Below are 13,121 nucleotides of genomic sequence, written 5' to 3' on the forward strand. Positions count from 1 at the left end.
TTTACTTGTATTGTCCTTTACAGTCATAATTTTTAAGTCATGAAAGAAAAACAATAAATATACTATAAAAATGATAAATGAATTTATAAATTTAAAAGTCAGCCCAGGCTTTTTAACTTCTTACACAATAATATTAATTTACAGGCATGAAGAACCTTATATAACCTAAAGCAAATAATCAGGTTGTTACTTATCCTGTTAGTCATTCCTAAGAATATTTTCTTCTGTACCACCATTTTTAACTTTATTTATGATATCTTTTTTTAATTATTGCTAAGCATTTATAAAGTACATTCATTCAGTGGCCCATTGCTAAGCTATTTAAAAGATTTAACTTTTCCATTGGTTCTAAATATGGATGTTTCACTAAAGGCAGAATGACATTTTAAAATGGCCCTCACCAGATATCTGGAATACATATACAGAAAATAGGCTTTCTTGCTATCGCAGCCATGCAGAAAATGTGCTGCCCGATCATACTCTTTAACATCAAAGTAGGCCTTGGCCAGGGTATAGGCATCCATATCCTGGGCATCCTCCTAAAAAGGAAACAAGCTTGTGTAAGTGGTTGGGAATAGGACAACAAATGTTCAAATCTAAAAAGTATATTCAATAATTTCAAGATGTGAGAGAAAAATGATTTTTTTCTTCCTCCTAAAAACCTAGAATATGTAGATGCATATATATATAATTTTATATATTTATTTTATTACCAAGTAAGCCCACAGAACTTTTTTTTTTTTCTGAGACAGAGTATCACTCTGTCACCCAGGCTGGAGTGCAGTGGCGCCATCTCAGCTCACTGCAATCTCTGCCTCCCAGGTTCAAGCGATTGTTGTGCCTCAGCTGCCAAAGTAGCTAGGATTACAGGTGTGTGCCACCACCTCCAGCTAATTTTTGTATTTTTAGTAGTGATGGGGTTTCACCATGTTGGCCAGGCTGGTCTCAAACTCATGGCCTCAAGTGATCTGCCTGCCTCAGCCTCCGAGTAAAAAGTGCTGGTATTACAGGTATGAGCCACTGCACCCGGCCAGGCTTTTCTTTCTAAAATATTTTTTCAAAATAAAAAGATGGAGAAAAAAGAAAACTTTAAAAAACTAAACTAACACACTCATAAATGTGTATTGTTTCTATAAATGTAGTAGAAAGTTGAACAGGCTTTGGTATTAAGGATCTAGATTCAAATTCTGACTTTTTGATTTCCTGGTTTCAGGACATTGGTAGGGAGGTTACTTAGCTTCTCTGAGCATCCATTTCTTCATCTGTAAAATGAAGCCAATAATACTGACCTTACAGATTTGACTTGAGGAAAATGTGAGTCACATAAAATATCCAGCATTAATACTGGCATTCTATTCCATCTCCCGTCTTTTAAATTCCTACATAAATGCAATTTACGTGCAATTACTTTTGTTTTTTGTACTTCAATAAAGTTTTGTCATAATTTAGTATTGCTGAAGGCACAGAACACAGCTATAATTCTCTAGGTAAAAAAAAATTAGATAATGTCACATTTAAGTTAAAAACATACAATCCTTGGCTGGGCGCAGTGGCTCACACCTATAATCCCAGCACTGCAGGAGACCAGGGCAAGAGGATGGCTTGAACTCAGGAGTTCAGGACTGGCCTAGGCAACGTGGCGAGACCCTGTCTCTACTAAAAACACAAAAAATAGTTGGGTGTGGTGCTGTGTGCTTGGGGTCCCAGCTACTTGGAAGGCTGAGGCAGGAGAATCGCTTGTTGCAGTGAGCCAAAATCACACTACAGCACTTCAACCTGGTGACAGAGCAAGACTCTGTCTCAAAAAAAAACAAAAAACAAAAATTGAATCCCCCAAATTCTTTTTTTTTGAGACAGAGTCTCGCTCTGTCACCTAGTATGGAATGCAGTGGAGCGATCTTGGCTGACTGTAACCTCCGCCTTCTAGGTTCAAGCAATCCTCCTGCCTCAGCCTCCTTAGCAGCTGGGATTACAGGCACCCGCCACCATGCCCGGCTAATTTTTGTATTTTAGTAGAGACAGAGTTTCACCAGGCTGGTCTTGAACTCCTGACCTCAAGCGATCCACCCGCCTTGAACTCTTCGGCAAAGTGCTGGGATTACAGGCATGAGCCACCGCGCCCGGCCCAATCCCCCAAATTCTAAGGATGAGTTAATTAAAATTTGAATAACTTTATTTTCCTCATCTTTCTTGCCCTGAACATCACCAGCACAAAACTGGAACGAAAACATATTCAGTGCTTTCTTCATTGGATCAACATGTCCTAAATATGGCCATTTAATTTAGGATTCTGGGGGCCCTTTTCACATCCACTCACCACTTGTTCCTTTCCCCCCAACCCTTTCATCTGCATTATGCCTTTTTGAGTAAGAAATACTCATTACTGTTGAGTGGGACAAAAAAATCAAGAAAGGCATCATCAGGAAAACAAAATGGATTATAATGAAAAGCATTCAGGTTATACAAGCCTATGTATACATGCATATTATAGGCCCTGCAAAAAATATATTCATAACAGTCTATATATCTTTATAATTCAGAAAGTTTTACTATTTGGATTATATTATCTTAAATTTTTTTGTTTTGTTTTTGCTTATGGGAAGAATCTGGAACGTTCTACTGAAAATTACATATAATTTAGAGGCATTTAGCATTTGGCTGAGTTTTATTTTGTTTCGTTTTGAGACAGGATCTCACTCTGTCTCCTGGGCTGTAGTGGAGTGGCGCAATCTCAGCTCACTCCAACCTCAGCCTCCTGGGCTCAAGTGATCCTCCTCCCACCTCAGCCTCTGGAGTCACTGGGACCACAGGTGTGTTCCACCGCACCACCATGTATTTCTAGTACAGATGTGGTTTCACTATGTTGCCCAGGCTGGTCTGGAACTCCTGGCCTCAAGCAATCCTTCCAAAGTGCTCAGATTACAGGCATGGGCCACCATGCTCAGCCAGGTTGAGTTTTTAAACCAAGAAGCCACAATTGGTCCTAGTCACATCTTATATTCAGCACTTTGGGAGGCCAAGACAGGTGGATCACCTGAGGTCAAGAGTTCGAGACCAGCCTAGCCAACATGGTGAAACCCCATCTCTACTAAAAATACAACAAATTAGCCAGGCGTGGTGGTGAGCGCCTATAATCCCAGCTACTTGGGAGGCTGAGGCAGGAGAATCACTTGAACCTGGGAGGTGGAGGTTGCAGTAAGTGGAGATCATGCCATTGCACTCCAGTCTGGGCAACAGAGTGAGACTCAAAAAAAAAAAAAAAAAAAAAAAAAAAAAGCTTTGGGTCCAAGACAAAGGATAACAAGTTTAAAGCCTTATATGACATGCTTCTTGGGTAATATTTATATAACATTGAGAGTAAGCAAGCCAGGTGTGGTGGGTCACACCTGTAATTCCAGCACTTTGGGAGGCTGAGGCGGGCGGATCACCTAAGGTCAGGAGTTTGAGGCCAGCCTGGCCAACATGGTGAAACCTCATCTCTACTGAAAATACAAAAAAGTAGCTGGGTGTGGTGGCACACGCCTGTAGTCTCAGCTACTCAGAGGCTGAGGCAGGAGAATCCATCGAACCTGGGAGGCAGAGGCTGCAGTGAGCGGAGATCACACTACTGCACTCCAGCCTGGGTGACACAGCAACATTCAGTCTCAAAAAATAAATAAATAAAATAAAATAAATAAATCACAGTTTTAAGGTTTACTGTAGTTTAAACTTTAGATCAAAACATTATTCTGGGGTTTTTTTAGAGACAGTTCCTAGAGAAGACCTGAAAACACTAAGTACACGACAAATTAGTAAAGAGGCTGCTGAATCAATCATTCTCACAGCACACTGAAAGCTATTCAACAAACCAATAGCTAATACTTTACAATAATTCAGTAATGGTCAGGTTTCTGCAATGTCTGTAAAATCCCTGTATATAATATGAACCCTCAGGAGAGGGTGATATTTACTGAGGCGCTACTTCTCAATAAATATGCTTTATTTACTCATTCAATAGTTATTTATCCTATTTAGGGAACACTTATAAACCGTTGGTGGAATTGTAAGTAAGTTCAGCCTCTTCACAAAGCAGTTCAGAGATTTCTCAAAGAACTAAAAATAGAATTACCATTTGACTCAGCAATCCCATTACTGGGTATATACCCAAAGGAAAATAAATTATTCTACCAAAAAACATCTGCACTTGCATGTTTACCACAGCACTATTCACAATGGCAAAGACATGAAATCAATCTAGGCGCCCATCAATGGTGCACTAGATAAAGAAAATGTGGTACATATATACCATGGAATACTACACAGCCATAAAAAAGAACAAAATCATGTCCTTTGCAGTAATATGGATGCAGCTAGAGGCCATTATCCAACATGAATTAACACAGAATTAGAAACCCAAATACAGCATGTTCTCACCTACAAGTGGAAGCTGATCACTGGGTACACAGGGAGATAAAGATGGAAACAACAGACACTGGGGACTCCAAAAGGTGGGAGGGAGAAAAGCAAAGGGTGAAAACTATCTGGCCAGGTGCGGTGGCTCATGCCTGTAATCCCAGCACTTTGGGAGGACAAGGCAGATGGATCACCTGAAGTCAGGAGTTCCAGACCAGCCTGGTCAACATGGTGAAACCCCGTCCCTACTAAAAATACAAAAAGTTGGGCCGGGCGCGGTGGCTCAAGCCTGTAATCCCAGCACTTTGGGAGGCCGAGACGGGCGGATCACGAGTTCAGGAGATCGAGACCATCCTGGCTAACACGGTGAAACCCCGTCTCTACTAAAATACAAAAAAAAATTAGCCGGGCGAGGTGGCGGGCGCCTGTACTCCCAGCTACTCGGGAGGCTGAGGCAGGAGAATGGCGTGAACTCGGGAGGCGGGGCTTGCAGTGAGCTGAGATCAGGCCACTGCACTCCAGCCTGGGCAACAGAGCCAGACTCCGTCTCAAAAAAAAAAAAAAAGAAAAAAAAGAAAGTGGGCACAGGAGTAAAAGCTAGTGAGACAGATATAAATTGGATTGACTCAAAAAATTTACCTAACAGTTAGCCAGGCGCGGTGGCTCACACCTGTAATCCCAGCACTTTGGGAGGCCGAGGCGGGTGGATCACAAGGTCAGAAGATCGAGACCACGGTGAAACCCCGTCTCTACTAAAAATACAAAAAATTAGCCAGGCGCGATTGTGGGCGCCTGTAGTCCCAGCTACTCGGGAGGCTGAGCCAGGAGAATGGCAGGAACCCGGGAGGCGGAGCTTGCAGTGAGCCGAGATCGCGCCACTGCACTCCAGCCTGGGCGACAGAGCGAGACTCCGTCTCAAAAAAAAAAAAAAAAATTTACCTAAGAGTATACCGTATGCTTTACTTATTGCTTTATTTAATCTTCTTGAAAATCTAGCAATTATTAACATTACCTATAGATGAGAAGGCTGTCACTTAGAAATCATTTGCCCACATTGGTGCTACTAATAAAGAACTTGACTGAAATATAGATGCAAGCACCAGGTACACTTCTAAGCAGCCTATATTATTATCTCATTGACTTCTCTCAATATCCCCATTGAATAGGTACTATTACTATCGTCACTGCACGTATGAGGAAATTGGCTCAGAAGGTTAAGTTGCCAAAGGTCACTTGAACCCAGGATCATCTCAACCCAGTGCCTAAACTCAACCATTACTTGCTATGCTGATCAGACAACAGTGTAGGTATTGTAAAAACTTTTTTTTTAACTGTTTTTTGTTGTTGTTGTTTTTTTGAGACAGTGTCTCGCTCTGCCCTCAGGCAGGAGTGCAATGGTGCAATCTCAGCTCACCGCAACCTTCGCCTCCTGGGTTCTTTAAGAGATTCTCCTGCCTCAGCCTCCCGAGTAGTTGGGATTACAGGCGCGCGCACCAGGTCCGGCTAATTTTGTATTTTTAGTAGAGACGGGGTTTCACCGTGTTGGCCAAGCTGGTCTCGAACTCCTAACCTCGTGATCCGCCCACCTTGGCCTCCCAAAGTGCTGGGATTACAGACGTGAGCCACCGCGCCAGACCAAAACTTTATTCTCATCCTTTTGGACTATCTCATATTTATTATGAGATAGTCTTATAATTCCTTATAATAATATTTACTATTATGAGGCACTCTTATGTCTAGGTTTGGCTATAAGCACTAAAAGGCTGAAATCATAGGCAATAATTGTTTACTAATTCTCTCCAGCTTAAAATAAGAGGACCACCAAGTCTTTCAAAGCTCAAGAAAACTAGATGGATAAAATCATTGAAAACACTCAGCTCTTTGAATGCTTGAATTCCCTCTAAAACACTCAGCTCTTTGAATGCTTGAATTCCCTCTACAAACACCCCTGCTAAGCAGTTTGCTCTCCTCCAGTGACTGGGCACTCAGTGGCTCTTGAGGCACATCCCTGGGTTGATGGGGAGCGCTCAGAGTAAACATGTCCTTACCTCTGTAATAGGCGGAGGCGGTTGCAGCTCGGCCAGAGGCAATGCGGGAAGAGAGAAAGCCAACTCCGCCGACCTGGAACACCCACACAAACTAGATCAGCTCGACAAGCCCCCCAAGGCCAAGGATTCAAGCCCCATCCCTTCCCACTCCAATATCTCACCATTTGCTACTGTGCAGTAGGCCCCGCTCCCGAGTAAGGCCCGCAATAAGCAGCAGTTGCTTTTTAATTTCCCGCAAATCTGAGAAATCGCTGTTTGTGGACAGGACAGGCGCCACTGCCGCCGTCACAGCCACCGGGACTACGGAGGTACTCGCAGCCATTTTCCCGACTCGGGCCACTCCAGCCAATCACCGGCGATAATACTGGCTGCCCAGCTGCACCAAAAATATATGCCTGTCATTGGCCGGCTCTTGCTCCGGAAAAACCAATCATAGGTCTTATTTCTGATAACGTCACGAAGAGGCAGGGGGAAAGAAACAATTACATCCCTAAGTGGCCAAGAGCTACTGAGGCGGGAAAATTAGAAAGTAGGCGGGGCGAGGGAGAAGCCACGACCTCTGGGCGGGGCGGGGAAGAGGGGAATGAGTGACTGGGAAAACTAAACTGGGAAGCTAGGGGTGGGAGTAGGGGCAAGAAAGGGTGGAGTGCCTTTCACTTTAGGGGTGATGTGATTGGATAAAATAGAAAGGGTGTAGTTTCAGGGCCGACTCTACCAGAGAATGACAAAGTGATGTATATGCTAAGAAAGGTGCATGGTAGCCTCTGGATTCTTCCTTAAAATAGGAGGATGCATTGCACCATATGGAGGATTTTTCCTCTTTGTCTACCCTTTCTTACCCCGGGTAGCCTGGGGAGGTGAGGGTGAGAGCATTTTTATATAACATTTGTTTAACAATAATTGTTAGCATTTCACATTTATTGAGGGCTTATCCTGCAACAGGTTCTGCCGTTTTACAACTATAATCTGGTTTAATCCTAAAAACAGCACTATGATATTCTATCATCCCAATTTTATAGAAAGAAAAACGGAAGCTCGGCCAGGCGCGGTAGCTCACGCCTGTAATCCAACACTGTGGGAGGCCGAGGAGGGCGGATTACGAGGTTAAGAGATCGAGACCATCCTGGCCAACACGGTGAAACCCCGTCTCTACTAAAAATACAAAAAAAAAAAATTAGCCAGGCGTGGTGGTGCGCGCCTGTAGTCCCAGTTATTTGGCAGGCTGAGGCAGGAGAATCGCTTGAACCCGGGAGGCGGAGGTTGCAGTGAGCCGAGATCGTGCCATTGCAGTCCAGCCTGGGCGACAGAGTGAGACTCCGTCAAAAAAAAAGGAAAGAAGGAAGGAAGGAAGGGAGGGAGGGAGGGAGGGAGGAAGGGAGGAAGGAAGGAAGGAGAAAAAAAAAAAAACAAGGAAGCTCAGAGAAGTTCTATCACTCTTCCAAGGAGAGAGTCTAGACTATAAACCAGATTTTACTCCAAAGCCCGATGTTCTTAAACATTACATGAACATTTTCAGCATTTTTTGGTTGTTATCCTTTCATAGTAATATACTATCTTACCAACTCTTGGGAATTTTTTCAAAACCATTTTATCATTCCCTGGTTGTTATATAGAAGTTATCTATTTTTAAATTGTTATTTCATTATTTTATTTATTTTAAGAAAGAGTCTCACTCTGTCATCCAGGCTGGAGTGGCCGTGGACCAATCAAGGCTCACTACATCCTCAAACTCCTGGGCTCCAGTTATCCTCCCGCCTCAGCCTCCCAAGTAGCTGGGACCACATGTGTGTGCCACAACACCCAGCTAAATTTTTTTGTAATTTTTGTAGGGACAGAGTCTCCCTATGTTGCCCAGGCTGGTCTCAAGCTCCTGGGCTTAAATGATCCTCCCGCCTTGCCCTCCCAAAGTGCTGGGATTACAGGCGTAAGCCACCATGCCCAGCTCATCTTATCCTTTAAAAAAATCAATTTGTGAGCCTATAATCCCAGTGCTTTGGGAGGCTGAGGTGGGAGGATCATTTGAGCCCAGGTGTTGAAGACCAACTTGGGCAACATACCAAGACCTCCCTATTACTATTAGTATAAAAATTAAAAATTAAAAAAATATATATCGCCGGGCGCGGTGGCTCAAGCCTGTAATCCCAGCACTTTGGGAGGCCGAGACGGGCGGATCACGAGGTCAGGAGATCGAGACCATCCTGGCTAACACGGTGAAACCCCGTCTCTACTAAAAAATACAAAAAACTAGCCGGGCGAAGTGGCGGGCGCCTGTAGTCCCAGCTACCCGGGAGGCTGAGGCAGGAGAATGGCGTAAACCAGGGAGGCGGAGCTTGCAGTGAGCTGAGATCTGAGATCTGGCCACTGCACTCCAGCCTGGGCGACAGAGCGAGACTCCGTCTCAAAAAAAAAAAAAAAAAATATATATATATATATATATATATATATATCTCCAGGCATGGTGGTGCATGCCTGTCATCCCAGCTACTTGGGAGGCTGAGGTGGGAGGATAGCTTGAGTCCAGGAGTTTGAGGTTGCAGTGAGCTATGATTGCACCACTGCACTCCAGCCTGGATGACAGAGACCCTATCTCAAAAAAAAAAAAAAAGAAGAAGAAGAAGAAGAAGAAGTAGTAGTAATATCAATGGCGAAAACTTGAGGAATACATTAACTATAAAGAAAAATATGGCCAGGTGCCGGGGCTCATGTCTGTAACACCAACACTTTGGGAGGCCAAGGTGGGTGGATCACCTGAGGTCAGGAGATGGAGACCAGCCTGACCAATGTGGTGAAACCCCGTCTCTACTAAAACTACAAAAAGTAGCTGGGTATGGTATTATGCACCTGTAGTCCCAGCTACTCTGGAGCCTGAGGCAAGAGAATCGCTTGAACCTGGGAGGTAGAGGTTGCAGTAAGCCAAGATCGCGCCACTGCACTGCATCCTGGGCAACAAGAGCAAAATTCTGTTTCAAAAAAAACCTATTAATTAATTAATTATTTAAAAAAAGAAAAATATGTAGAACAATAACTCCCACCCAAAGGAAATCACTGATTTCTGTGTTTCTCCATCCATCCTTGTACATAGCTTCATACTGCAGTGGTGCCCCCATTTGTCATTTGATAATTCACTATAAGTATTTTCCCAAGTTAACATTCTTCTAAATCATGATACTTAATAAATTCATGATAATCCATTATATGAATGTACCATAAATTGGCCGGGCACACTGGCTCATGCCTGTAATCCCAGCAATTTGGAAGCCCAAGGCAGGCAGATCACCTGAGGTCAGGAGTTCAAGACCAGCCTGGCCAACGTGGAGAAATCCCATCTCTACCAAAAATACAAAAATTAGCTGGGCATGGTGGTGTGTCTGTAATCCCAGCTACTCGGGAGGCTGAGACAGGAGAATTGCTTGAGCCCAGGAAACAAAGGTTGCAGTGAGCTGAGATCACGCCACTGCACTCCAGCCTGGGTGACAGAGTAAGACTCCGTCTCAAAATAAAACAAAACAAAAAACCATAATATTTAAAGCATATAATACCCAATTGAATAGAACTAGCACTCTGTCACTCTAGACTCATGAGCTCCTCCTGCCTCAGTGTCTCAAGTAGCTGGGATTACAGGCAGGTACAAACAAGCCTGGCTGATTTTCTTTACTTTAGAGATGAGGGTCTCACTGTGTTGCCCAGGCTGGTCTGGAACATTTGGCCTCAAGTGATCCTTCTGCCTCAGCCTCTAGAGTAGCTGGGATTACAAGCGTGAGCCACTGGCCTGGCCAAGTTCACCCTTTTGATATATATGATTCAATGGTTTTTAGTATATTAACATAGTTACACAATTATCAACCACTATCCTATTCCAGAATATTTTCATCACCTGAGAAAGAAACCCCATATCTGTTACCAGTCACTTTCCATTCTCCCCTCCCTCCAGCCCCTGACAATATTTTCTGTTGGTACCACTGTTTTCTACAGCCCCCTAAGATTTCTTGCCCTGCTAGATAAGATTTTTTTTTTTTTTTTGAGACAGAGTCTCACTCTGTTGCCCAGGCTGAAGTGCAGTGGCGCGATCTCGGCTCACTGCAACCTCCAACTCCCGGGTTCACGCCATTCTCCTGCCTCAGCCTCCTGAGTAGCTGGGACTACAGGCGCCCGCCAACATGCCCGGCTAATTTTTTATAAATGTTTAGTAGAGACGGGGTTTCACCATGTTAGCCAGGATGGTCTTGATCTCCTGACCTCGTGGTCCACCCGCCTCAGCCTCCCAAAGTGCTGGGATTACAGGCGTGAGCCACCGTGCCCGGCCAAGATTTTTTATTAGATAAATGCAACTCACAGATATGTTGAAGAGTACTTTAAGGAAAATTTACGGGATTCTTATTTGTAAGCTCCTCCTTATGTAGTATTTCAACATCAGGGTTTCTTATGCTTGGGGTCTTTAACCATTATCCATTGCAGGTAATTTTTTGGGCAAATATTTATAGTAGCTTTATTCATAATCACCAATAATTGTAAACAACTCAAATATCTTCTTTTCTTTTTTTTTTTTTTTGAGATGGAGTTTCACTCTTGTTGCCCAGGCTGGAGTACAATGGTGCAATCTTGGCTCACTGCAACCTCCTCCACCTCCCAGGTTCAAGTGATTCTCCTGCTTCAGCCTCCCTAGTAGCTGGGATTACAGGCATGTGCCACCATGCCCAGCTAATTTTGTATTTTTAGTAGAGATGGGGGTTTCACCACGTTGGTCAGGCTGGTCTTGAACTTCTGACCTCAAATGATCCACCCACCTCGGCCTCCCAAAGTGCTGGGATTACAGGCGTGAGCCACTGTGCCCAGCCCCCAAATATCTTTTAATGGGTAAATCTTAGGATAATCAGTGATACATTGATACACTGGAATACTAACCAATAATGCTACTAATATATATATATAGTTTTTTAATTTATTATTTATTTATTTTTTTTTTTTTTTTGAGATGTAGTTTCACTCTTGTTGCCCAGGCTGGAGTGCAATGGCACTATTTCTGCTCACTGCAACCTCTGCCTCCCTGGTTCAAGCGATTCTCCTGCTTCAGCCTACTGAGTAGCTAGGATTACAGGCGCGAGTGACCACTCCCAGCTAGTTTTTGTATTTTTTTTTTAACAGAGACAGGGTTTCACTATGTTGGTGTGAGCCACTGTGCCTGCCACTAATAATAAATTTTTAATATGTATGTGACTTAGAAAATCAACAGTCAAAATTACCACAGAGACCTCCCGTGTTCAGCTGAGTAATAAACTGTTTCATGCTTGTCTAATCATCAGGAACTGCATCACATACTCATTCCCTCTGGATTCAAACTGTCCCTTTTTTCAGGAGGCAAATATTTAAATAATTATCTTTGTATTAAATGTTTAAAAAGTGAAAGCCGGCTGGGCATGGTGGCTCATGCCTGTAATCCCAGCACTTTGGGAGGCCAAGGCAGGTGGATCACAAGGTCAAGAGATCAAGACCATCCTGGCCAACATGGTAAAACCCCGTCTCTACTCAAAATACAAAAATTAGCTGGGCATGGTGGTGCACACCTGTAGTCCCAGCTACTCGGAAGGCTGAGGCAGGAGAATCGCTTGAACCCGGGAGGCGGAGGTTGCAGTGAGCCAAGATCATGCCACTGCACTCCAGCTTGGGCAACAGAGTGAAACTTTATCTCAAAAAAAAAAAAAAAAAAAAGTGAAAGCTGTAATTACCAACTTTAACAATGTGGACCCCTCGACACCTTTGTAAACCTTTGAACTCTACTTCCTTGACCATCCATCACCACCAATCTCTGCCTAATTCAAAGGTTTTTCATTTCCAAGCTGACGTTAGTTATCTTTTTGCCTTCCTTCTCTCTTTGTAGAGATACAATGGTGATATTAGTGAGTTCTTTATTGGGAAGGAATAGAGTACAGAGCTAGAGAATGTGGGCTCTGAGCCACACCACCTAAAGTCAAACTCTAACTCCACCATTATCAGCTTGTGACCTTGGGAAAGTCATTTATTCTATTAGGTTGGTGCAAAAGTAATTGCAGTTTTTGCCATCACTTTTTTTTTTTTTTTTTTTGAGACAAAGTCTCACTCTTGTTGCCCAGGCTGGAATGCAGTGGTGTGATCTCTGCTCACTGCAACCTCTGCCTCCCGGGTTCAAGCTTCTCCTGTCTCAGCCTCCTGAGTAGCTGGGATTACAGGCGCCCACTATCACACCCGGCTAATTTTTGTACGTTTAGTAGAGATGGGGTTTGCCATATTGGCCAGGCTGGTCTCGAACTCCTGACCTCAGGTGATCTGTCTGCCTTGGCCTCCCAAAGTGTTGGGATTATAGGCATGAGCTACCACACCTGGCCTGCCATCACTTTTAATGGCAAAACCACGATTACTTTTGCATCAACCTAATATGTTCAGGTCATTCACTGATAAAAGAGGACCATACAATAATTCCTGTTATTCAGGTGGGGTGAGAATTGAATGAGATGATCCATGTAATGTATTTTGAACAATTTTTAATACATAGTAAGCACTGGATACATGTAAGCTATTCTTGAACACTAACTCCCTGCTAAAACTTTATGTATCTGAGCACCAATTCTCTTGACAAGCCTGCAAGGCAGGTTATCATTGTCCCTATTTTAGAGAGTAGAAAACAGACTCAGATAGGCACTTAACTGA

The 13,121-nt window shown here is 43.5% G+C and overlaps 1 protein-coding gene across 1 annotated transcript in view; it reads right to left on the minus strand.

Annotated features, from left to right (window-relative positions):
- CDC23 (cell division cycle 23) overlaps window positions 1-6,803 on the minus strand; it is a 33,010-nt gene extending 26,207 nt beyond the window's left edge. The window contains exons 1-3 of the mRNA XM_025388961.1: window positions 6,602-6,803; window positions 6,441-6,513; window positions 402-539 (exon numbers count right to left, since the gene is read on the minus strand). Coding sequence (XP_025244746.1) covers window positions 402-539; window positions 6,441-6,513; window positions 6,602-6,762 — 372 coding nt within the window. The 5' untranslated portion in view covers window positions 6,763-6,803. The remainder of the gene's footprint in view (window positions 1-401; window positions 540-6,440; window positions 6,514-6,601) is intronic.
- Between the last annotated feature and the right edge of the window lie 6,318 nt (window positions 6,804-13,121).

The sequence above is a fragment of the Theropithecus gelada genome, chromosome 6, assembly GCF_003255815.1.
Source record: "Theropithecus gelada isolate Dixy chromosome 6, Tgel_1.0, whole genome shotgun sequence".
NCBI lineage: Eukaryota > Metazoa > Chordata > Mammalia > Primates > Cercopithecidae > Theropithecus > Theropithecus gelada.